The sequence below is a fragment of the Canis lupus genome, chromosome 4, assembly GCF_048164855.1.
Source record: "Canis lupus baileyi chromosome 4, mCanLup2.hap1, whole genome shotgun sequence".
Lineage (NCBI taxonomy): Eukaryota > Metazoa > Chordata > Mammalia > Carnivora > Canidae > Canis > Canis lupus.
In genome coordinates, this window is record NC_132841.1 from 36,989,449 (window position 1) to 37,016,802 (window position 27,354).

General features: G+C 41.6%; 1 protein-coding gene across 5 annotated transcripts in view; it reads right to left on the reverse strand.

Annotated features, from left to right (window-relative positions):
* ZNF346 (zinc finger protein 346) overlaps window positions 1–18,283 on the reverse strand; it is a 35,801-nt gene extending 17,518 nt beyond the window's left edge. The window contains exons 1-4 of one of the 5 annotated variants that reach the window (XR_012029714.1): window positions 18,056–18,283; window positions 4,623–4,726; window positions 3,321–3,413; window positions 1,425–1,569 (exon numbers count right to left, since the gene is read on the reverse strand). Coding sequence is in view for 4 of the 5 variants with exons in the window: in XM_072824033.1 (XP_072680134.1) it covers window positions 1,425–1,569; window positions 3,321–3,413; window positions 4,623–4,726; window positions 18,056–18,230 (517 nt within the window). In the remaining variant the exon portion in view is untranslated. Of the gene's footprint in view, window positions 1–1,424; window positions 1,570–3,320; window positions 3,414–4,622; window positions 4,727–12,249; window positions 12,403–18,055 lie in introns of those variants that run through there. The other 4 variants (XM_072824033.1, XM_072824031.1, XM_072824029.1 and 1 more) reach the window with 4 other exon arrangements.
* Between the last annotated feature and the right edge of the window lie 9,071 nt (window positions 18,284–27,354).

Genomic DNA, 27,354 nt, shown 5'->3' on the forward strand with positions numbered 1-27,354 from the left:
CAATAAGTAAAGCCAATGACATACTCCAGGTGGTGGATGCCTGACCAAATACTACATTTTATAAAGGGATTCTACTCACTATCTTGATGATGGTGATATTACTCGCAGAAACTATAATTTACTGAGCATCTATTATGTCCTAGTTTCATTATATACATTATTTCATCCTCACAACCTATAAAGTAGATATTAACATTTCATAGGTGAGGAAACTCAGGTACAAAGAAGCTAAGTCATATAGATGGTAAATAGCAGCACCAGGATTTAAACCTGCATATCTGTAACCTAGAGTCCATATTCTGTAGTTTCACAGCATGAACTAGATTTGGGTGTGTTAAGAGGGTATGATTTTTTTTTAAAAGATTTTATTTATTCATGAGAGACACAGACAGAAAGGCAGAGACACAGGCATAGGGAGAAGCAGGCTCCATATAGGGGACCTGATGCGGGACTCAATCCTGGGACTCTAGAATCAGGCCATGGCCCGAAGGCAGGCGCTAAACCACTGAGCCACCCAGGGATCCCAAGAGGGTATGATTTTAAGTGACTTTTCACCTTATCTTCAAAATCTTCCAAATCTTGTCTTTTTTCATAATACAGTATTAAAAAATAAGTATTATAAATAGTAGTTAGTCTACTTCTTGGTCCAAAATAAAGAAAGCAGCAAAAATTACCAAGAAAAAAAATGAAATAAAAATCAAGGAACTTTCATTCTTGACTAACTGCAGTCAGCACAGGTTAAAAATCCCAGAAAGTCAGGAGTTAATGAGATGAAAATAAGGGTTGAGTACCAGTGGTGACAAGATAAAGGGGACTATTTTAGAAGTCACTGCACTGGGAAGGAATTCATGGCAGTTGCAAACAAGGCTTGCTGGGCATTAGTGGCAGCACTAGAGTATTCAGCTTTGAAAAGCAAGTCCCTGTCTTGAGAAGAGGCAGATTTGAGGATTAGAGTGAGCAGGGCATAACCTGAGCACACGAAAAAGACAAGGATTTAGCTTTCAATTTGGAACACATGGTAATAAGGGCAGGTGGATACTGGGAGGGGAAAAAATCTAAATGGGAGAGGTAGGAGATAGAATGCGCTCGTGGTATGGATGGCCTGGAGGACACTGGCATTCCTAATTACAATTATCTGTCAGGACAAAAGCTCAGGGCTAAGATGCTTCTATAGAAACTGATGTAACCAAAAAAAGAGAGAGAAAAAAAGAAACTGATGTAACCAAAGAAAGGGAGGTTAGGTGAACAGAACTCTGAGGCTGCATTTCACTGCAGCTGGGTTACTCTGATATTTGTAAGGCCTCTCAAAAGCAGTTCAACCTCTCCAAGTCTGTGGCCCCAGTGAGCATTTCTGGGAGCACCAGGCATTGGTGCCCTGAGGATGGGAGGGGTACCAATATAGCACTACTCAGGAAAACCAGTACCTTCCACCTTAGTGGATTGCTGCTTCAGCTTTAAGTTCTTTGCGTGGGTCTTCCCCAGGTAGTGCGACTGGGCCACGACAGGGGAGGAAAAGGTCATGTTACAGATGGGGCAGCACTGGTTCTTGTCTTTGCTTCTGCTGCTCTTCTGGTTGGGAGAAAGAACACAGGTCTGATCAAGCCACTGCCCAGCCAGAAAGTCTTCAATGGTTCCCCACTGCCCATAGAAGAATGGGCATTCAAGGCCCCCTTCATACACTAACCCCAACCTACCTTTCTGGATCTTTCTCCAGCTACTTCATTTTATGCTCTAAATCACCATTTCCCACTTTATTCTCTTTTGTTTTCTTGCTTTGCTTGGGCCATTCCTGATACCTAGAATGATCTTCCTTTTTACCTGCCTGGCATGTATCTCCATAGGCTTCAAGGCCCATATATCTATCTATCACTTCTTCTGGGAGACTGTTACTCAAGAAAATCATTCAGTACACAATTACCGAGCTGCTTTGTGTGAATATTCAGAAACAATCCTGTTCCTTCTCTGCATGCCCAGAGTACATTAAACAGACTTTTATCATACCACTTGTCACCCAAACTGACAGTGTCACATCTTAGGAGACATTGGGCATGGACCATTGGACTCATCTTTGTTTCCTATCCTTAGCACCATGTTGGAGTCTAGCACACAACAGTTATTTGGGGTTTGCAGAACAAGCAGATAACTGAGTTTTATTTGTTGATTGTGATTAGGCCAGAAAACAATTGCATTTCAAGCCTATGTTAAGAGCTCCCGGCCTCTCTCTTGGGTCTGATCTCTGAATAAAGTATTCATTACAAGAGTATTTTTCAATATTGGCACTATCGACATTTTGGACTAGTTACTCCTTTGTTGTAGAGGAAGGGAATGTCAGTCACCTCATTTGAACTACTGGATCATCCTGAGAGATGAAGTAATCAAGATACAACGAGGTGAAATAACTTGTCTAGAGTCTCAGAGTTTGTCTTGTCTTTCTGAACTCTAAATCATAAAGCAATAGGGCAACTAGGGATGGGAGTTTGAAGAAGGGATAAGTAAAGGCCCTTCTAAACTTGTGACCTCTATAATTGGAGGCAATCAGTAAATTTTCATTCACTGAGCATCCACTAGGAATTGGAATTTTACTTCACAATTCCTTTAAAAGGTAGGAATTACCTCCATTTTATGAGTAAAGTACAGAGAGGTGAAGTGATTTGCTCAAAGTCACCAAACCAGTAATTTGCAGAGCTAGTATTGGGCCCTAGTCAGCGGACTTCTCATCCCATTACATTTGAACAACCTCCCATGGAACAAAAAAAAATGGTACCCTTGAGGGACTAGGATTGTTCCAGCATAATTCTCACAGTATTTCTCAGCCAAAAAGCAAATGCATTTACAACCTCACTGGAGCAGGCATTTGGAAAGGTGTTTCTTCCACTTGTTTATTCAAAACATTCAGTGCTGAACTCAGCTCTTTCCCTCCCATTTCAAGAAAGCAAGTAGCTTGGCTTCCTTCCCCTTTTTCTCCTTGAGTAGTGAATGGGTAGCTTCTAGTCCTACTCCAATAAACCACTGAGTAGTAATGCATAACAATGGTTTCATTTACCGAGCCCCTATTATGTGCCAGGTTCTGTTTTGGGGGCTTTTGATAAACCTTCCCTCATTTTAGTTTGGAAAAATTCTAAAAGATAACTGATGTCAGCATTCTTATTTTTAGGGAAAAAGAAATCAAGGCTCAAAGTAACAAGACTTGAAAGTCACACAACATGGCCAGGATTTGAAGCCAATTCAGTTTGACTCAAAGCCTACCTTCTTTCCACCACACCAACCTGACTGCTGGCTTCATCAGGAAGCGAGTAGTCTCAACATGGCAGCTGGATTACCTGTTCTGAGTCTAGCTTCTTCGTTTCCCCTTTTAATGTCTCCATTCCATGGATTGCTAGGTATCTCTTTACTTTATTGGCATGTTTTTTGCTCTGCAAGAACACAGGAAAAAGATCAAAGATCGCCAAATGCCATTTCATATCCAAGGCACTCAAAAATACTAGATTTTCATCTGATTTATCCTCACAAAAACTTTTGAGGAGGAAAAGGTAGGGGGAAAAAACCTAGTTTATTGAGTTCCTACTCTGTTCAAAGCACTTTACATGCTATCAAATCTAACCTTCATAGTAATCTATGAGAAAATTACCATTAAAAATTTTTTTTATTTATGATAGTCACAGAGAGAGAAAGGGAGAGAGGCAGAGACATAGGCAGAGGGAGAGGCAGGCTCCATGCACCGGGAGCCTGATGTGGGATTCGATCCCGGGTCTCCAGGATCGCGCCCTGGGCCAAAGGCAGGCGCTAAACCGCTGCGCCACCCAGGGATCCCGAAAATTACCATTATCTCTATCTTACAGATAAGGAAACTAAGGCTGAATATGGTGAGGTTTCTTGCCCAAAATGAGCAGCACAGTTGTGATTATAACTCAGGTGTATTTAAAGGCAAACCGCATACTTTCTAACTATACTACACTGAGATCTAAGTATGATGATCCTGATTTAGATGGGAGAAACGAGATACAGAAAAATTAAATCAACCTTCAAGTTACAGTCAACATTATTGGATATAATGTCTGGGGGGCTAAGAAGGAATTACATACACTTCATTGTGTAAGCCATGGAGAAGTGAGGACTTGGCACTGAGTGTGGCAAGTAAAGTCTTTTTTCTTTTCTTTTCTTTTCTTTCTTTTCTTTCAGATTTTATTTATTTTATCAAGAGAGATACAGAGACAGAGAGGAGCAGAGACACAGGCAGAGGGAGAAGCAAGCACCACGCAGGGAGCCTGATGTGGGACTCGATCCCAGGTCTCCAGGATCATGCCCTGGGCTGAAGGCAGGCACTAAACCGCTGAGCCACCCAGGGATCTCCTCTTTTTTTCATTTTTAATATATTTTTTTTTAAATATTTTTTTTAATTTTTATTTATTTATGATAGTCACAGAGAGAGAGAGAGAGAGGCGCAGAGACACAGGCAGAGGGAGAAGCAGGCTCCATGCACCGGGAGCCCGACGTGGGATTCGATCCCGGGTCTCCAGGATCGTGCCCTGGGCCAAAGGCAGGCGCCAAACCGCTGCGCCACCCAGGGATCCCTTTTTTTCATTTTTAGAAAGTAAAGTATTTCTAAAGGTATAATGGCATACCTGGTAGTGTGCCAACTTCTGGGATTCAGAAATGAGCAGGGCGCAGCAAACCTTACACTGGGTATTGGTAAAGAGACACTGGTTCTTCTGGATCATGTGTTCCACTATAGAGAGGAAAATAAAAAATATTTGAGTTAAAAACCTGCCTCAACAGCACTGTCTTTGAATCCTGTCTCAAACGTAGGGACTGAGTAATGGAATGCCATGCTATTACATCTCAGGACACGTTAGTTACTCCTTCCCTATGCTTTCATGATTCATGCTATGTTCTCATATCACCTATACAATTACATACTTTACAATTTTGTGCAAGCCAATTTTTACTAAGTACATTTTTTGAGTTATAATTGACATGTGACATTATATTAGTTTCAGGTGTACAGTATAATGATTTGGTAGTTGTATATATTGCAAAATGGTTACCATGATGACTTTAGTTAACATTTTTCATCATATATAGTTACATATTTTTTTTCTGGTGATGAAAACTTGCCAGATTTACTCTCTCAGCAACTTTCAAATATACAATACAGCATTATTAACTATAAACACCATGATATTCTTTTAAAAATAAATCTTTAGATCATTAACTTAAATAGATACCAATAAAAATGAAATAATACTAGACAGACACTGGTGTCAGAAGCTTGGAGCTCTTCCTATGAAAAATAAGAGAGCGGCAACTGTGAAGAAAGGTATTAAAACATGACAGCATCTAAATTATTCTTCCTAGATAGCATCAGAAAGATTGAAAGACTTCAAAAAAGAATCATTTTATCACTCATTAAAAGAAATTGTAATAAATTCTGTAGCTTTTTAATTATTTGTGAACATTTTCTGTCAAATTAAAAATAAAGCAACTCCCACATTTATTCCATGAAAAAATCAATAGCATTTTATTATTTATTTTTATTTTATTATTTTATTAATTTTATTTTCATGTAATCTCTATACCCAATGTGGGGCTCAAATTCACAATCCTGAGATAAAAAGTTGCATGTTCTACTGATTGGGCCAGCCAGGAGCTGTGCACGTTCTGATTTTAAGAATTTACATTGGTATAATAACTATATACACTATTTTGGTTAGAAAATCGTATTGGGGTTTAGTTATGAATAAATAAAGAAAATCTTTAAAAAAAAGCTCATATTCTTTCATACAAAATAAATGTTCTCATCTTTCAATGAGAGACACAGAGAGAGAGGCAGAGACATAGGCACAGGGAGAGGCAAGGCTCCCTGCTGGGAGCCTGATGTGGGCCTTGATCCCAGGATCCTGAGATCATGACCTGAGCCAAAGGCAGACACTCAACCACTGAGCCACCCAGGTGCCCCTGTGAGTTTATTAAGGAATATTAAAAGTTGGTTTCTTCAGAATAAATCAGAATATTTGAAAAGCAATTTCGGAGGATAAGTATCAATTAGAAGATGCTGCTGGATGATCTTTTACCTTCATGAGAAAAGGTAAATTAATTCTGTTATCATACAGTAAACACAAACTATTATCTAATACCAGTCAAGTATGTATGGTACAAATCATGCATGATTGGGCTCCCCAGGCACGCTGACTTGGGTCCATATCCTACTGCTGTTTCTATGTGTGATTTTTTTTTTTAAGATTGATTGATTGATTGATTGATTGATTGATTTATGATAGAGAGAGAGAGAGAGAGGCAGAGACACAGGAGGAGGGAGAAGCAGGCTCCATGCTGAGAGCTCGACGTGGGACTCGATCCTGGGACTCCAGGATCGCGCCCTGGGCCAAAGGCAGGTGCTAAACTGCTGAGCCACCCAGGGATCCCCTCTATGTGTGATTTTATAAGATTACTTAATCTCTATCCTGTAGTTTTCCTCTGTTTCCAATGGGGGTCCTCCCTTATCTGGCAGTCTCACTTTCTGTGATTTCAGTTACCCATGATCAACTAGTCTGAAAGCAGATAATATTCCTTTTCACATATCTTCAGAAGGTCAACAGTAGCCTAATGTTATGTCAGAATGCCTACATCATTCACTTCACTTTATCTCATCACGTAGGTATTTTACCATTTCACATTACCACAAGGTGGGTACAGTGCAGTCAGATATTTTGAGAGATAAAAAGAGATACCACTTTCACATAACTTTTACTACATATTGTTAAAATTGTTCTATTTTATTAATAGTTGTTATTGTCAGTCTCTTACAGTGCTTAGTTTCTAAATAAAACTTTATCACAGGAATGTATATATAAGAAAAAACATAGTATATATATAGGGTTCAATACAATCTGTGGTTTAAGGCATTCAGTAGGGATCTTGGAATATATTCCCCATGAATAAGGGGAACTACTGATAACATGTATCTCATAGAATGTATTATCCTTGTGATTTTCCACACAAAGCATCTGGTACAGTGTCTAGCTTAGTACATGCTCATTGTCAATGTTATATGTCAAATTCTTTTTTTTAAAGATTATTTATTTATTTATTCATGAGACAGAGAGAGAGAGAGAGACAGAGAGAGAGAGAGACAGAGACAGAGGGAGAAGCAGGCTTCATGCAGGGAGCCAGATGTGGGACTCGATTCCGGGACTCCGGGATCACGCCCTGAGCTGAAGGCAAAACGTTCAACCGCTGGGCCACCCAGGCATCCCAATGTCAATTCTTTTTTTTTTTTTTTTAAAGATTTTATTTATTTATTCATAGACACACAGAGAGAGGCAGAGACACAGACAGAGGGAGAAGCAGGCTCCATGCAGGGAGCCCGATGTGGGACTCGATCCCGGGTCTCCAGGATCACACCCCAGGCTGCAAGCTGCGTCAAACTGCTGCGCCACCAGGGCTGCACCTAATGCCAATTCTTTTTTGGGTACTATGTTTCTCTCTCTCTCTCTCTCTTTAAGATTTTATTTATTTATTCATGAGAGACAGAGAGAGAGTGTCAGAGACATAGGCAGAGGGAGAAGTAGGCTCCTCATGGGTAGCCTGATGTTGGGACTCGATCCCAGGACCCCAGGATCATGACCTGACCCAAAGGCAAACACTCAACCACTGAGCCACCCAGGTGCCCCTTGGGTACTATGCTTCTGAGCAAATTAATTATTTTCTATATTGTACCCGTGAATATATATATTTTAAAATATGGATTTTAAGTAATCTCTACGCCCAACATGGGGCTTGAGCTCACAACTCCAAGATCAAGAGTCTCATGCTTCATGGACTCAGCCAGCCAAGTGCCCCAAGATATTTTAGATTTTATTTATTTATGAGAGAGAGAGAGAAAGAGAGAGAGAGAGAGAGAGAGGCAGAAACAGGCAGAGGGAGAAGCAGGCTCCATGCAGGGAGCCGGACGTGGGACTCCATCCCGGGTCTCCAGGATCAGGCCCTGGGCTGAAGGTGGCGCTAAACCGCCAAGCCACCGGGGCTGCCCGGTATTTCTTATTCTAGAACTTGATAAATGTTTCTTGTTCTAGAACTTGATAAGCGTTAAGTTTTTTCTCACTGTTCTTAATCTGACGTTGAAACATCTAAATTCACCTAACATATTACACAAGTTCTACACTGTAGGAAAGTATGAGCTTAACCTGTTCTTAATTGTTGGGCCTGGGGAACTAAGCCTTACCTTTGGGGAGGAAGCAACATTTCACATAAGGCATAAGTTCTATCATGACACCAATAATCTGAGGCAGGGGCAGAGTCCAGAAAACTGTGAGGGGATAGCAAGCTCACATTTTTTATCTTCTACTCTGGACCAAAACATGGTCAAGATGCCCAGGAGGGAGGTTCTTGGTAGGAAACTTTTTTTTTTTTTTTTTTAAGATTTATTTATTTGAATGGGGAGACGAGCAGAGGGAGAGAATCTTCAAGTAGATTCCCTGCTAAGCAGAGAGTTTGATATGGGGCTTGATTCCATAACCTATGAGATCATTACCTGAGCTGAAACCAAGGGTCGGATGCCTAACTGACTGAACCACTCAGGTGCCCTTCTTGGTAGGAAACTTTTAAGGTGACTTTCCCTACTCTACTACAAAATCTAAAGTTTATTTATGCCAGCCCTTTTGGGGAGAAAGGCTTGCTATCTAGCTATATTTCTGCTCCTTGTGTCCCTGTTTATTTCCCCATTTTTCTCCTACAGTGGTCAATAAGTTTTTGTGAAAGACCTTGCTAGCCTCAGCTGAGTTCAGAGAAACCAAGGGAAGGGGGTCTGTGAACACACCTGGGCCAGAGCTTTTATTTTATTTTATTTTTTATTTTTTATTTTTATTTTTATTTTTTTCAGAGCTTTTATTTTAAAGGAAGGATGAGAGATTCCTCAGAATGCAAAGCCTATAAGGGGGGAGGTGGTACCCAGGAGTCAGAGTCCAGTCATCCTCTTCTGACCTGGAGATGCTGGATTTTTAAAAAAAATTCTTTAAAGAAGATGAGGTAAATTAAAGAAGATGAGGTTCTTTTTTAAAGATATTCAGAATCTGACCTTCAAACACTGAACAGGACAGGGACCATGTCATTTATGACTTTGTATTCCAGTATCTCGTATGATATCTGACCCATAGCAGGGCCTTGGTGAGTACCCACTGAATGAATGAAATGCACCTCTCTGGCCCAGAGAGTATATCCACATAGTCCATAAACATGTATTTGGAATGTCTTCTCTGTGCCAGCACTGGAGCCATATCAACAAGTAAGACAGAACACAAAGTTAAGTAAAAAGCAAAATAATGACAGAGAGGAAGAAATGCTATGAAAACAAAGTGAGTGGTAGAGAATGATGGGGGCAGTATAGTCAGTGAAGATCATCTTAGGAGGCATCAGCCACAAGGTCTGGGGGAAATAGTGTTCTAGCCTGAGACAGTGCCAGGTCTCTGAGGCAGGGATTAGTTCGGCATATTCGGAATAGAAAGGAAGTCAGTGTGGCTAGAGTATGGTGAAGGAGACAAAAGTGGTGGGAAATAAAGTTGGAGAGGTAGTGTGAGGCCTACCGGATCACATTGAATGAATATAACACCTCAAAAGCTATGGTTTCAACTATGGATTTTGTTTTTATGCCATGAGAGGCAACAAGGTCTGGCTTATGTTTCAAAATGATTACTCTGGTCATTATGTCAGCAGACTGTATGGGGATGGCAATGGAAGTTGGCAATGGAGACAGAGAAAGTGTGTGGATTTGGAATTATATTCTAGAAGTAGATCTGATACGCAATTTCTTCGATTGGATATAGGGGAGTGAGGGGAAGGAGTCAAGGATACTCCTAGGTTTTGAGCTTGAGCAACTGAACAGATGAGATGAAAACTGGAGGACGATAAGCTTGGAGAAGAACTTAAGATTTTTCTTTGGCTATTAAACATGAGTGGTCTATCAGATATATGGGTAGAGATATCAATAGTCAAATGGAGATTCAAGTCTGAAGCTCAAGGGAGAGGTCAGAGCTGGAGATTATAAATTGAGAATCATCAGTATATCAATCATACTTTAGGCTACGGACTAAAAGAAAATGCCTAGTGTAGACGGAAAAGGAAAGAGGTCCTGGGACTGAGTCTTGGAGCCCTCTGCCCTGAGACAGAACTGTCCAGCAAAGCCCTTCCTAAATTCCTGACCCATACAAACCATGAGAAGTTTACAAGGTTGGAGGAAGCTAAGATCCACATTGGGAAAAAGAACTTACATAAATTATCAGAATTCGGGGATACCTGGGTGGCTCAGCAGTTAAAGTGCCTGCCTTCGGCCCAGGGCATGATTCTGGAGTCCTGGGATTGAATCCCACATCAGGCTCCCTGTATGGAGCCTGCTTCTCCCTCTGCCTGTGTCTCTCATGAATAAGTAAATAAAATCTTAAAAAAAAAAAAGAGAGAATTCTGAGAAGGTGGCCTAAATGTACATCTCTGTTGCCCTGATATCCATATACAACTTTAATCCAATTACTAACCATCTCCCCAGAATGGGATAGGTTTGATATAAGAAATTAGATGCTTAGAAAACCATTGGAGAGGCTGGAGGTACTTGGTTGGGCCTCCACAAATGTCTCTAGGAACTATATATGACAGAAGAGCTATAGTTTGAGGCTTTCATTGTAACCTTGCTGAAAGTAAGAAGCTTCCATTGTCAATGAACCTACATCTCAGCCTGTGAAGCTGGATAATGGATGCTGGAACACTGATGTAGGACGATCTCATAGTTCCATGACTTTTCTTGATAGTAACAATAGTCAAAAGCCATAGGGATATGGTCTTCGCTGCATTTGTCTTCCAAATCTTATGACATGATTGGCAGATTGGATTTGTATCCATATTGTAGCCAACCAGAAAATGTGTAGGGCAGAAACTAGCACAGGGCTGATTTTCACAGGGTCAGTGAAGTATGGACACAGGTAGCGTAGGGAAGCAAGATAATTCATAAACTTAAGGAATGTAGAAGTAGTATTTGGGAGACAAAATGATCATGACACCTCAATTCAAGTTACAACTGTCTTTGGGTGACTTAATGTGCCTTAAGTTGCCTTAGGATACTTAGGGTCAGAACAGCTGGTCACTGCAGGACTTAACTACCTCCTATATTCCAATTAATGGTGAACACTGCTAATCTATAATGACTTGCTATTCCTTGGGCCCATATGTGGCCTTAGAGTCTTCAACTCAGCTCCACAGAAATTCATCGGTTGTTTGAAGTTGGTCCTCAGAGAGAGATATAACCTATTTAGTAGCGTGCTTATTATGACTTGTTGGGAGATAGTGGATTTCTAGCTACAGCTATAGTTAGTAACCACGAAAAACAAAAGATCCTAGTAAAAGCAGGTTGGATATAATCCACCAGTGGGTCAGATTTGTTAATCAGTATAGTCTAACTGGCAGGGTGGTCTACAAGAATGAATTGGCCAGTTAGCTCCATTAAGATTACTTAGCCTCGGTGCTTCTATCTATTTTGTGAATCCATATTGTTGATGGTCTGAAAAAGCTCAGATTTTAACATACAAAAAAGGCATAAAGAAAGCAAATATAATGGTATTGATGAAGTGGTGTTAAAAACTTTTTCACTTAGACTACGTATAATATAGAGTTGAGGGGCGCCTAGGTGGCTCAGTTAGTTAAGCATCTGACTCTTGATTTCGGCTCAGGTTGTGATCTCAGGGTAATGGGATTGAGTCTTGAGTTGGGTTCCATTCTGGGCATGCAATCTGATTGAGATTCTCTCTCTCCTCCTCCCCCTTTGCCCACTGCTTTCTCTCTCTCTCTTAAAAACAAAAACCAAAATACAAACAAAACAAAAAAGCAGAGTTGAGCTGAAAGTACAATAAATTAAATGAAAAATTCATGAGAAAATCAACATCAGTTTCAAAGTGGTAGAACGAATCAATGAACTTGCAGATAGATCAACAGAAATATCCAATCTGAAGGAAAGAGAAAAAAATGGAAGAATAATGAATAGAGCCTCAGAGACCTGTGGATACATCAAGCATACTAAACAAATATACATGGGGAATCTCAGGAGAGAAAGGAGTAGAAAAAAAAATACTTGAAGAAACAATGTCTGAAAACTCTCTATATTTGATTAAAGAAAAAAACATTAATCCATATAGCCAAAAGTCTCAAATACCAAGAGACCTACACCCAGATACATCATAGTCAAATTGTTGAAAGATAAAAAGATAGGAGCACCTCGGTGGCTCAGTTGGTTAAGTGTTCAACCCTTGGTTTCAGCTCAGGTTGTCATCTCATGGGTTAGACTGAGCCCCATGTCGGGATCCACATTCAGTGGGGAGTCTGCTTGAGGATTCTTTCTCTCTGCCCTTCCACCTGCTTGTGCTGTCTCTCTAAAATAAATAAATAAATAACTTTTTTTAAAAAAGGAAAGATAAAGACAGGAACCCTTTAAAGTAACAAGAGAGTGGGACGCCTGGGTGGCTCAGCGGTTGAGCATCTGCCTTTGGCTCAGGGCATGATCCTGGAGTCCTGGGATCAAGTCCCATATCCAGCTCCCGGCATGGAGCCTGCTTCTCCCTTTGCCTGTGTCTCTGCCTCTCTCTCTGTGTCTCTCATGAATAAATAAAAAAATTTTAAAAATAACATATTTATTGATACATAATTCCTATACCATAAAATTCACCCTTGTGGAATATACAATTGTAGTTTTTAGTATATTCACAGAATTGTGCAATCACCACCACTGTCTAATTGTAGAACATTTTCATCACCCCAGAAAGAAACCATATACCCACTACTAGTTACCTCTTGCAACTACTTATCCCCTTTCTGTTTCTATAGATGTGCCTATTCTGGATGTTTTGTATAAATTGAATTGTATAATATGTGGCCTTTTGTGACTAGCTTCTGTCATTTAGCATAATATTTGAAGGATAGTTTTGCTGGACATGGAGCGGTTGGTTGACAGTTTTGATCTTCTCACTATTTTGGATATGTTATTCCATTGCCCTCTGGTCTTCATTGTTACAGATGAGAAGTTAAGTCATTAATCAAATTATTTCTCTATACATGATGAGTCATTTTTCTCTTGCTACTTTATTTTTTTTTAAGATTTTATTTATTTATTCATGAGAGACACAGGGAGAGAGAGGCAGAGACACAGGCAAAGGGAGAAGCAGGCTCCATGCAGGGAGCTGGATATGGGACTTGATCCCAGGACTCCAGGATCATGCCCTGAGCCAAAGGCAGATGCTCAACTGCTGAGCCACCCAGGCATCCCACTCTCTTGTTACTTTAAAGAGTTCCTGTCTTTATCTTTCTTAAAAAAAAAAAAAAAAAAAAAAAAGCAATTGATTGATTGATTGATTGATTGATTGATTTTAGAGAGACAGCACAAGCAGGTGGAGGGGCAGAGAGAGAGAATCCTCAAGCAGACTCCCTACTGAATGTGGATCCCGACACGGGGCTCAATCTCACAACCCATGAGATGACAAAAAGATATTATTTTAAAAAATTATTAAGACTAAAAGCAAAATAAAGACATTCCCAGATAAAGACTGAGAGAATTCACTGCTAGCAGGTTTGGTTTGCAAGAAATAGTAAAGGAAGCCCTTTTGTGTTTTGTTTTTTTTTTTTAAGTTTTATTTATTTATGATAGTCACAGAGAGAGAGAGGCAGAGACACAGGCAGAGGGAGAAGCAGGCTCCATGCACCAGGAGCCCGATGTGGGATTCGATCCCGGGTCTCCAGGATCGCGCCCTGAGCCAAAGGCAGGTGCCAAACCGCTGCACCACCCAGGGATCCCAAGGAAGCCCTTTTGGCCAAAAGGAAGTGGTAGTAAGTATAACTTGAATCCAGAGGAAGAAAAAAAGAACATCAGAAATGGTAAATATGTGGGTTAATATAAAAGATATTATAAATATTGTTTTCCTAATTACTTCTGTTAACTTCTTTAAAAGACATATTGTATAGGGGTGCCTGGGTAGCACAGTCAGTTGGGCACCTGATCTCGGTTTTGGCTTAGGTTGTGAGCTCAGGGTTGTGACAGTGAGACTTGCATATAACTCCATACTCAGCAGTGGAGTCTGCTTGAGATTCTCTCCTCATCTCCCTCTGCCCCTCCCCATTGCCTGCCCCTCCAAATAAATAAATAAATAAATAAATCTTTTTAAAAAGGACATACTGGGTGGCCCAGGTGGCTCAGCAGTTTAGCGCCGCCTTCAGCCCAGGGTGTGATCCTGGAGACCTGGGATCGAGTCCCATGTCAGGCTTCCTGCATGGAGCCTGCTTCTGCTTCTCCCTCTGCCTGTGTCTCTGCCTCTCTCTCTCTGTTTCTCTCTCTCTTTTTTTTTTAATTATTTTTTTTGTTCATTTTATGATAGTCACACAGAGAGAGAAAGAGAGGCAGAGACACAGGCAGAGGGAGAAGCAGGCTCCATGCACCGGGAGCCCGATGTGGGATTCGATCCCGGGTCTCCAGGATCGCGCCCTGGGCCAAAGGCAGGTGCCAAACCACTGCGCCACCCAGGGATCCCTCTCTCTGTTTCTCTTACGAATAAATAAGTAAAATCTTAAAAAAAAAGAAAAAAGGACATATTGTATAAATCAATAATTATGACACTGAATAATTAGGCTTATAACATATCAATGTAATATATATGACAATAATAGTACAAAGGAGGGGGAGGAATGGACCACTATTAGAAGAATGTTTTTATATTTTATCAGAATTAAGTTAGTATTAATTTGAAGTAGACTGTGATGAGTTAAGATGCATCCTGTAGTCCCTTGGGTACTAAGAAAATAAAATTAAAAAGTAAAATTAAAAAAAAGTATAAAAAATATTAACAGAAATTAAAATGGTCCACTAAAAAATACTTAAAAGAAGTCAGTAAAGGAGAAAGGGAAGAACAAAATGTAAAGGAGAGAAAAAAAAAATGTAAAGGAGATAAACAGCAAAGTAGAAAATGTAAATCTAGCCATATCAATAATGAAATTAAATGTGAATAGTCTAAAGAGCCCACTCAAAAGGCAGAGACTGTCAAAGGATAAAAAAGCAAGATCTAGGGCAGCCCAGGTGGCTCAGCGGTTTAGCGCCGCCTTCAGTCCAGGGCCTGATCCTGGGGTCCCAGGATCGAGTCCCACGTCAGGCTCCCTGCATGGAGCCTGCTTCTCCCTCTGCCTATGTCTCTGCCTTTCTCTCTCTGTGTCTTTCATGAATAAATAAATAAAATCTTAAAAAAAAAATTTAAAAACGTAAGATCGGGATCCCTGGGTGGCGCAGCGGTTTGGCGCCTGCCTTTGGCCCAGGGCGTGATCCTGGAGACCCAGGATCGAATCCTACGTCGGGCTCCCGGTGCATGGAGCCTGCTTCTCTCTCTGCCTGTATCTCTGCCTCTCTCTCTCTCTCTCTGTGTGACTATCATAAATAAATAAAAATTAAAAAAAAAATAAAAATAAGAAAAAAAAAAAAGCAAGATCTATACAATGGGGATTCTATTTAGCAACAAAAAGTAATTAAGTACTAATACACAGTACGACTTGGCTGAACCTCAAAAACATGTTGAGAAGCCAAATGCAAAAGGCTACATATTGTATGATTTTGTTTATATGAAATGTTCAGAATAGGTAAATTTATAGAGTACAGTGGTTGCCTAGGGCAGAAGGTAAGAGTGGAGGTTTAATGTAAAGAAGCACAAAGGGGGATCCCTGGGTGGCGCAGCGGTTTGGCGCCTGCCTTTGGCCCAGGGCGCGATCCTGGAGACCTGGGATCGAATCCCATGTCAGGCTCCCGGTGCATGGAGCCTGCTTCTCCCTCTGCCTGTGTCTCTGCCTCTCTCTCTCTCTTTCTCTCTCTCTCTGTGTGACTATCATAAATAAATAAAAATTAAAAAAAAAAAAGAAGCACAAAGGAATTAACAGGAGTGATGGAAATATTCTAAAACGCAATTCTGTACTTTTACTTAAAAAATCATTGCATTGTGCAGTTACAATGGGTGAATTTTATGGTATATAAATTATCAATAAAAGTTGCTAAGAGAGGGGATCCCTGGGTGGCTCAGTGGTTTGGCGCCTGCCTTTGGCCCAGGGCGCGATCCTGGAGTCCTGGGATCGAGTCCCACATCGAGCTCCCGACATGGAGCCTGCTTCTCCCTCTCTGTCTCTCTCTCTCATAAATAAATAAATGTTAAAAAAAAAAAAAAGTTGCTAAGAGAAAAACAAAACAAAGAGGAGTAGAACTTGGGGTTACAGGTATCTACTTAGGCCTCATATAATTATTGGAAAGTGAGGAGAGTAGGAAAAATGAGCTGGGTCCTAAGTGACACTGTACATTCATAGACACATAAGCAATTCACTTTTTAGAGCACAGCTGTTGTGTTCTCTGCTTCAAGATCAAGCGATCCCTTCTTATCCCTCAAGGACAAAGGTCACTCCCTCTTTGTGCACAACCAATTCTTATACATTCTTCTTCACTGCACCCATTACATTAAGCTGAAACTGTTTTGGTGTCTGCTTCCTGGACTAGAACTATAAAATCCCTTCAGGACAAGGACAGTATCTTCCTCATCTCTGTAGCTCTGATGCCCAGCCATCCTGGGTACTGAGCAGGTATCAATGAATGTTTGTCAAATTAGTGAAAGGAAAATTGGGGTGTGTTTGGGGGAGGATTTGTATCAAACAAGTTTGAAATTATGAGGCAGAAAGAGGGCCCATATTAATTTAGGAGTCAGACTAGACTAGTTTTTAAATTGGAGAAGCATACAAAAGGGCATAGGTCTGTGTACCACCCCAAATGTAAACATACCTTCCTTGGATGTGGCCAAAATTCCATTTTATTCCAGGGTAATCAGTTCACAAGCAATACATTAAACTTTCCAAGATTAGTCTGCTCACCAAGTAAACAAATTATCTGATTTCCCTATAGATTACTTGACAGGATTAGCACAGGCCAAACAGTTCTTGTACTTCTGGCTAAGAGTTAAGCAGCTAACTGCTAAGGACTATGAAAGAGGTCACACAACCAAGTCAGGCCAGCTTTTACCATCCTCCTCTATCTCCACTTTACCCAGTGCCAGGTCAAATGCAGAGCAAGCTGGGAAGCTTTCAGCCCAGAAGTGGCCTCTCCTGTATCCTGTTCTCCACAACTTTGGCACAAGCATGGGATACAAAGAAGCTGGAGCCAAAGTATACTCTGGCCAGTTTCTCAGTCTCCCGGCCCTCACCTCATAAAAAGGACCCAGGCAGTAGAGACCAGACACCTAGAAACAGGGGTAAATCAGGTTCAAGACACCAAGGCCAGGAGGAACATAGGGTTAAGAAGACCTTCTGGACGGGCAGCCCGGGTGGCTCAGCGGTTTAGTGCCGCCTGCAGCCCAAGGTGTGATCCTGGAGACCTGGGATCGAGTCCCACGTCGGGGTCCCTGCGTGGAGCCTGCTTCTCTCTCTACCCCTCTCTCTCTGTGTCTCTCATGAATAAATAAATCTTAAAAAAAAAAAAATCTTAAATGTTTAAAAAAAAAAAAAAAGAAGACCTTCTGGAGTCCTTGGCAGTGTGGGGTATGAGAGAAAGGATGCAAAGGAGGCAAGGGACATAGGGGTGGGGGAACCTGTGGACTGGGACGATGGAGTCTGTGAGAAATGGTGGGGGGCTAGTAGTCTGGCGGGGAAGGCTCCGTGGGTCTCCGAGAAGGGATGGATAGGAATGAAAGTCGTTTAAGAAGAGTTGAAGAAGAGCTGCGCTCTGGTGGGTGAGAATGGAGGGACCGGAGTACGAGAGGGGCCTTGACCATTTAAGCCCGGAGACCTCATTCCTGTGGTGCTGCGGCCTCAATTTTCGGGGTGCCTGGCCCATGGTACCCAGGCCCTGCTGGGGTGCACGAGTCCAGGAGTCCCGGGGCGCGTCACGCAAGGGGGCGGGCCGGGCGCCAGGGGGTGTGACCGGAGACCCGGGGGCTGTCCGTGCTCCCGCCCCGCGCTCCCGCCCCTCCCCGTGAAATGAGCGGGCGGTTGGACTCGCTGCCTCTGAGGTCCCCGGACTCACCTTCCTCCCTCCCCACTGGTTGGGCCCCGGACACTGCTTCCCAGAGGCGGCGCGCCCTCTCGCGGTCGAAGCGCAGCCCGTCCGGTTCCCGTCCTTCTCGTTCCTCGGAGCTGTTGTATGGCCGGGCCCCTCCACTGTCCGCGGCCTCTACGGTGCCCAACCCGCGATACTCCATCTTTCCAGCAAGCCCTAACCGGCCGATAGTCACTCATAAACCTTGGTCTCGCGAGATGTGGGACGTTGCCCGGCCAACAAATCTCGCGAGGTTTGGGCTCTGCGGACCGCCTTGCGGTAGGGGGCCCACACGCTTCTCTTTGGTCGCTGCTGGGGGTTCTCGGAGTGTGTGCTGTGGAATTGAAAGTCAGTCTCTGGTTTAACAGCAGCCCCCTCCCTCTGGTACAGGTTCGTGCAGTCTTAAGCCAAAGGTTTTCACCTTGCTCACTGTCAGCCTTCAACACTTCTCATTTCATTCTCTTGAAGGCCCTTGTTATGTGGGAACACTTTCTCCGTTTTACTTAGGGAAACTGAGGCCCAGAACCTAGAAATAGTCGACTCAACAGTTTGCTACCAGGATGTGGTAGAGTCAGGACTCCATCTGCATGATAGGTTTACTGCTGATAATAAATAATACCATTTGAGTTTCAAGTTCTAACTCCCAGAGCAGACCTCCCCCTTAAACTCTCCCAATGTGACTGTCGGATCCAAAATTTCATCTTCCATCCCCACAACTCCTCCTCCCCGAGTCTTGGGGAGCCATCATCTCTTGCCAAGGTTATTGTAGCGTCTTCACTGGTCCTTTCCCTTGCCCTTCAGGTATTCGAAGCACAGCAGCCCCAGCAATCCTCTTAAAACAAGCCGCATCATGATACCCTGATGCTCCTATTCTTCAACAGTTTACCATCTCGCTCTTGGTAAAAGCCAAAGTCTTAGTCTAGCCAAAGGGCTCTATACAGTCCAACTCCCCTAACCTCCCTGTCTCATCCTTTATTGTGTTACTCTCCAACACCTTCATTATTGTGCCAGTTACCATGACCTGGAATGCATTTCCCCCGTATATCCTCAGGGCTCAGCCTCTCATTTCATTCTCTGATTACCCTATCTAAAATTTAACACCTCCACACATATTTCATGTCCTTCTTTCCTGCTTTATTATTTTTTTCCTTCTTAACACTTAACATTATCAGATATAGTATGTTTTTACTTTTTAACCTTGTTTTTTCTTTGTTTCCCCACTAGTAGTCATACCCCAAGAAAGAGATTTTTGTCTATTTTGTTCTCAGTTGAATCCCCAGCATCTTGAAATAGAACCTGGGCTCTCATAGGTACATACAAAATATTTGTTGAATGAATGAAAATGAAACTTTTAATATAATTATCATATTTCAACTTCATTTATTCAAATGCTTATTGAGAGTTTACTATGAGTTAGATGTTATCTTGGGCATTGGAATACAGTTGTGGACAGGGAAGCTCTAGTATAGTGTTTTTTTTTTTTTTTTTTCTAGTGGAGGAGAGTGTAATAAGTCAACAGATAGTAATAAGTGCTAAGGAGAAAATAAAACAGGAATATATATTGGGTGAATGACGTGGAAGGAATATTACTCACTGAATAATAAAGCCTCTGAATAAATGACATTTTATCTAAGACTGGATTGATGAGAACTGGAAAGTCATGCAAAGAGCTGGGGAAGAATGTTTCAGGAAGAGGGAACAGCAGGTCCAAAGGACCTGCGGCAGGGGTGAGCTTGCTCTGCTGGAAGAACAGGAAAAAGGACTATATGTCTGGAGCCCAATGAACTAGGGGGAGGTGGTTATCAGAGAAGGCAAAAGAGAGAAACTGAGATGTTTCTTGCCTGAGATCACCCAGCTCACCAGTGGGGTTTACTTATTTATACTATAAATATTGTGCATCAGCTCTGTGTCAGACCTCATGCCTGACTCATCTATTACAATGCAATAGATGGTTGATAATTGTGTAGTGTTATAGTTTACAAAGCACCTTTAACATTTAATCCCCAGGGTAGTTCTCCTATGAAGGATTCTTTCTTATTCGACAATAAAGAAACAGACTGGGAGAGGTAAGGGTTTTATCAGGGTCACACAGCTAGTTAATATTAGAGCTTATGCTTGAACACCAGTCCTCAGGCTGCAAATCTGTGTCCTTTTGCCAATACCAGATGACTAGCCTAAAAAACAATGACTATACATTACTTATTTATCTCATAGAAAGTTTCTAGTTGCCCACATTTCCATAGCAGAGTTATTCAGCTAGAAATCCAAAGGTATGAAGGACATTTTTGTAAAATTCCCAGAATTCAAGCATGTATATTTGACAAAATGGAGCAAAAAATAGTCCCTTTCCCCTCATTCTCAATCTGATTAGATGCTCAAAACAATTTAGATTTATTCTCTAGTGAACACTACCATGAGGCTTTCTACTTCTCAGCTCTGTGAACACATCTCTAGTTGTTAGAAGTGACCATAAATTAAGTTTTACTAACAGGATGTGTACAAACATTATTTGACTCAGAATCTGAAATTGGTCTGAACAGCAGGGTTTGTTCTTGAGGAAAACAGTGACAAAGCTATGCTGACGTTGGCTGGGGGAAGGAGGGTGATGATGACATCCACCCCCCCATCTTTGCTGCAATCCTAGTCCATGGCTCAGGATGGGTCATTTTATAGTATCTTCAAGGCTGCAGGGAAGCATTGTCTTCAGGACTTGCCAAATTTTAAATCAGTGACTTTCCAAGAACAGATTGAAGATGTAGGGATGTTTGTTGATTACTGGTTTGGGATTTCCAGATGGTTTTTAGAAGGGAAAGGAGGAGAATTAGATTCAAGTAGAGCTTTCCAACTTTTTCCATGTCACAGCCCACTTAGAAAATGAGCATATCTGTATGGCAAGTTAGACTAAACAGATAAGGCAGCTTTTCTCATTACCCCACTGGTGGTCCTGGGACTCCCAACTATTCCAGGCCCTGCTGAGCTCCCCCTTGGGACAGGAGGAGTGGATGTTCAGAGCCATGTGAGGTACAATGGATGGCCATGATGTCTTGTACTCTGACAATGTCTGAGCCAGCAGGATTGGGATTAATTCCAATAATCTCTGAGATATAAACAGGCCATCAGTTAAAGCCATGAGATACTCAGCTTGATATCAACAGCTCCATTCTGCAGTCTTGACCTATGCAATATTAGGTAAATCATTTAATATTTGTAAATTAGCTTTTTCATCTGTAAAATGAGGAAATGACATCTGCTTTAAAGGTGGTTGTAAAGATAAACCAAAATAATTTCCATAAACTACTTACCACATTGCCTAGCACAAAATAAATGGTAGCTGTTATCAGTCTATTCTGAAAACTATATTTTTCTGATAATTTTACAAACTAATATTAGGTTCTAGTCTCCATCTCCATGAACCTAAACCCTACTTTTCTAGATCTAGAGTTTTAGATCCCATAATTTTTAGAACCTATTTCAATTAATTGTGCATTTGACTATGGATCAGAGTGAATTAGTTTATTTTTTAATTTTAATTTTTAAAAAAGATTTTATTTAGTTGACAGAGAGAGAGAGAGAGAGTACAAGCAGGGGGAGTGGCAGGGAGAGGGATCAGCAGGCTCCCCGCTGAGCTGAGATCCTGAGGTGGGGCTGGATCTCAGACCCTGGGATCATGACCTGAGCCAAAGGCTTAACTGACTGAGCCAGCCAGGCGCCCCTAGGGTGGCTTTAAATGATACAGTGAAGCTCTGTCATCTCTACTGACAGATTGCTAAGAAATTGATATAGATCTTCAACTGGCATAGTAATATCAAATCAACAGACTTTATTTTGGGCCTACTATATACTATGTCAGTATTTGTGTCCATTTGAACTACTGTAACAAAATACCATAGCCCAAATGGCTTAAATATCAGTTTATTTCTCGCAGTTCTGGAGGCTTGAAGGTCCAAGATCAATGTCCTGGCAGATCTGGTGTCTGGTGGGAGCTGTCTTCCTGATTTATAGATAGCCATCTTCTCCCTCTATCCTAACGTGGCAGAAGGGGTGAGAGAGTTCCCTAGGGTCTCTTTCATAAAGGCACCCAATCAGTTCCCAAAGCCCTACCTCCTAATAGCATCACATTGGGGGTTAGGACTTCAACATCTTAATTTTTGGAGAACATAAGGTGCCTATTACATCCAGGCACTGTACTATACTCCCTTACCAACAATACTTAATGTTTTCCTATTGCTCATAGGAGAAAGTTAAAATGTCCTACTGTGGAATAAGAGGCCCATTGTAAAGTCTGACTCCTTCCTTCTCCACTCCCTCCTCCTCCTCCTTTTTCTTCTTCTTCTTCATTTTATTTATTTATTTGAGAGAGAGAAAAAGCACAAGCAGGGGGAGGGGAGGGTCAGAGGAGGAGTGGAAGGAACAGAAGGAGAGGGGCAGGGGAGAGGGAAAAGCAGACTCCCTACTGATCAGGGAGCTGGACATAGGGCTTGATCCCAGGACCCTGAGATCATGACCGGAGTTAAGGGGAGATACTTAACTGACAGAGCCACCTAGTGCCCTATCCATTCCCTTCTTCTGATACTCTCGCAAGCACCTTGTGTTCCAGCCATACTGAGAGCTTTTCAGCCTTGTGGGTTGTTTCCTGGCTGGGGCATCCTTTCATAGCTCTGCTCTTTGCCTGTGCATGTACTGTTCATACTGCATTTTTTAAAAAAAGATTTATTTATTTATTCATGATAGACATAGAGAGAGAGAGAGAGAGAGAGGCAGAGACACAGGCAGAGGGAGAAGCAGGCTCCATGCGGGGAGCCCGTCGCAGGACTCCAGGATCACGCCCCGGGCCAAAGGCAGGCGCCAAACCGCTGAGCCACCCAGGGATCCCTCTTCATACTGCATTTAATGCCCTTACACTATCTTGTCTTGTACACTTGATATACTTTGTTGATTTTGCTTTGTATTTTTTGGCTGTAATGTATCATAACCATAAGTGCAGCTGTATACTGAATCCTATGAGTCCTTGAGTCAGTCATCAAACCTGGGTGATCATGGGGATCCCTGACACACCTACTAAATGAAATTCTCCTTAACTTTTCCTCTTCTTCTAGGAAGAAGTAACCAACTCCTTTCTCTGTGCTTCTATAACACTTTCTACTGCTTTTTCCTTATTTAAAAAAATTTAAATCATCATATTTAATGCATATACATTAGATATAACTTATAAAGAGTAATAGTATAATGAAACTCATGAATTCATCATCCAGTCTGACTAGAACATTATCACTGCTCCTATTCTTTTTTTTTTTTTTTTAGGATTTATTTATTTATTTATTTATTTATTTGAGAGAGAGGGTAAGAGCACATGCATGTGAGCAGGGGTGGATTGGGAGTGGGAAGGGGCAGAGAGAGAGTCTTAAGCAAATGCCAGCTGAGCATGTGACTTGATCTCATGACCCTTAGATGATGACTTGAGCCAAAACCAAGAATTGGACCTTTAATAGACGGTGCCACTCAGGCACCCCATATCACCCCATGCATTCTTTTTTTTTTTTTTTTTAAGGTTTATTTGTTTTAGAGAGAAGGAGAGAGTGGGGGGTGAGGCAGAGGGAGAGAATCTTCAAGCAGACTCTGTTGAGTGTGGATCTGGACGTGGAGCCTGATCTCATGACCCATGAGATCATGACCCAAGCTGAAACTGAGTCAGACACCTAACTGAGAGTCACCCAGGCACCTTGCCTAACCCTGACTCTGATTTTTGTTTTTTTTTTAAGATTTGTTTATCTTAGAGACAGAGCATGTATGAGTTAGGGGAAGGGTAGAGGCAGAGGGAGAGAACCCTCAAGCATACTCAAGATCCTGAGATCATGACCTGAGCTGAAATCAAGAGTCAGATGCTCAACCAAGTGAGCCACCCAGGTTCCCCTCACCCTACCTATTTTTTTTTAAGATTAGATTTATTTATTTATTTGAGAGAGAGAGAGAGCATGAGAGAGTGCATGAGAAGGGGGAGAGGTAGAGAGAGAAGCAGATCCCGTGAGATCATGACCTGAGCCTAAGGCAGATGCTTAATTGACCAAGCCACCCAGTTGCCCCATCACCCCACCTATTCTTAACCACTATTCTGAATTTTCTGTTTTTAATTGCTCTGCTTTAAAAAGTTATGTATATGCTTAAACAACATATTAATTTTGCTTACATTTGATCTTCACAACATGGTATCATACTACTTGTATTTTTTCTGTGACTTCCCTTTTTCCCTCGACATTGTTTCTTTAAAATTTTTTAATTAATTAATTAATTAATTAATTAATTAATTAATTTGACAGAGAGAAAGAGCATGATAGAGTGGGGGGAGAGGCAGAGGGAAGGGAGAAGCAGGCTCCCCGCTGAGCAGGGAACCCAATGCAGGGCTTGATCCCAGGATCCCGGCATCATGACCTGAGGTGAAGGTAGACACTTAACTGACTAACCCTAGGTGCCCCTCAACATTAAGTTTCTAATATCCATGTTGTTGCAAGTAAGTATAGTTTATTAATTTTTAAAAAGGATTGTATTTATTTATTCATGAGAGACACGGAGAGAGAGAGGCAGAGACACAGGCAGAGGGAGAAGCAGGCCCCATGCAGGGAGCCCGATGCAGGACCTGATCCCGGGACCCCAGGATCACACCCTGAGCTGAAAGCAGATGTTCAACCACTGAGCCACTCAGGCGTCCTATAATTTTTTTTTTTTTAAGTAGGCTCTACACTCAACCTAGGGCTTGAACTCACAACCCTGAGATTAAGAATCACTTGCTCCACTGACTGAGCTGGCCTGGCACCCCTAGTTCATTCATTTTTCATTGTGGGATAATATTCTGTTATGTGAGTATACCATAATTGATTTATCTGTTCTGTTGATGGACATTTGAAATGTTTCAATTTTTGCTATTATGAACAAGGTTACTATTAACATTTTTTTTTAAATTTTTATTTATTTATGATAGTCACAGAGAGAGAGAGAGAGGCAGAGACACAGGCAGAGGGAGAAGCAGGTTCCATGCACCGGGAGCCTGACGTGGGATTCGATCCCGGGTCTCCAGGATCGCGCCCTGGGCCAAAGGCAGGCGCCAAACCGCTGCGCCACCCAGGGATCCCTACTATTAACATTTTTAAAAAGATTTTTAATTTTTCTAAGTAACCTCTACACCCAGTGTAGGGCTCAAACTCACAACCCCAAGAGTTGCATGCTCTACCAACCAAGATACCAGGTACCCCAACATTTTTATATTTAACTCCTGGTGCATTTGGACAGCAGTTTCTTAGAATATATACCTAAGAATTGAATTGCTAGTTGATAGGGTTTATGAATGTTGTACTTTACAAGCTAATGCCAAATTGTTTTCTCAAGTGGTTGTATCAATTTATATTCTCATCAGCAAAGTATAAGAGTTCCTATTGATTTTCTTTTTTTTTTTTTAATTTTTTTAAATTTATTTATGATAGTCACAGAGAGAGAAAGAGGGAGAGGCAGAGACATAGGCAGAGGGAGAAGCAGGCTCCATGCACCGAGAGCCCGATGTGGGATTCGATCCCGGGTCTCCAGGATCGCGCCCTGGGCCAAAGGCAGGCGCCAAACCGCTGCGCCACCCAGGGATCCCATCCTATTGATTTTCATTCTCTCCACTTCGTACTGTCAGACTTCTTTATCTTTTGCCAATCTAGTGGGTGTAAATGCTATTAGCTGTGTGGTAGGTCTTTTTATTCTATTTTTTTAATCTCTTTCCTTTTTTTAACTCATCAAACATTTTTTTTTAATTTTTATTTTTTCAAACATTTTTTAAAAGATCTTATTTATTCATGAGAGACAGAGAGGGAGAGAGGCAGAGACAAAGGCAGAGGGAGAAGCAGGCTCCATGTAGGGAACCTGATGTGGGACTAGATCTCGGAACCCCAAGATCACGCCCTTAGCAGAAGGCAGATGCCCAACTGCTGAGCCAGCCAGGTGTCTCTGATTTACTTTTTTTTACTGAGGTATAACTTACATGGAATAAAGGATACAAGTACAAATATTGAATAAATTTTTATATATAAATACACCTGTGTAATCACTACCCATATTAAGATGTAGACCATTTCAAGTCCCAGAATGCTCACTATACTTCTTTTCAGCCAAAGGGAATCATCCTGAATACTATTGTTACAGATTCATTTTGTCCAATCTTGAACCTTGTATAAATGAGTTGCTCATTTCCAAATATTTGGGGTTTTCTAGATTTCTTATTGTTAATTTCTGATTTAATCCATTGTGATCACAGAACATATTCTGTAAGACTTCAGGCTTTTGAAAACATTTTTTATTTTTTTATTTTTATTTATTTTATTTTATTTTTTTTAAATTTATTTTTTATTGGTGTTCAATTTACTAACATACAGAATAACCCCCAGTGCCCGTCACCCATTCACTCCCACCCCCCGCCCTCCTCCCCTTCCACCACCCCTAGTTCGTTTCCCAGAGTTAGCAGTCTTTACGTTCTGTCTCCCTTTCTGATATTTCCCACACATTTCTTCCCCCTTCCCTTATATTCCCTTTCACTATTATTTATATTCCCCAAATGAATGAGAACATATAATGTTTGTCCTTCTCCGACTGGCTTACTTCACTCAGCTGAAAACATTTTTTAAAAGAACTTATTTGGGATCCCTGGGTGGTGCAGTGGTTTAGCGCCTGCCTTTGGCCCAGGGCGTGATTCTGGAAATTCGGGATCGAATCCCACGTTGGGCTCCCGGTGCATGGAGCCTGCTTCTCCCTCTGCCTGTGTCTCTGCCTCTCTTTCTGTGTGTGTGACTATCATAAATAAATAAATAAAAAATAAAATATTTTATTTATTTATTCATGGCAGAGAGAGAGAGAAGTAGGCTCCATGCAGGGAACCGAACATGGGATTCAATCCCAGGTCTCCAGGATCACACCCCAAGCTGAAGGTGGCGCTAAACCGCTGAGCCACCGGGGCTGCGCAGTCTTTCAAGATCTTAAGATTTGTTTTATAGCTCAGTGTATGGTCTTTTTGGTGACTATTCCATTTGTATTTGAAAAGAATGTGTAGGGACACCTGGATGGCCCAGCGGTTGAGTGTATCTGCCTTTGGCTTGGGGCGTGATCCCTGGGTGCCAGGATCTAGTCCCACATCGGGCTCCCTGCAGGAAGCCTGTTTCTCCCTCTGCCTATGTCTCTGTCTCTCTCTCTCTGTCTTTCATAAATAAATACATAAAATCTTTAAAAAAGAAAAGAATGTGTATTTTGCAGTTGTGTGTAGCATT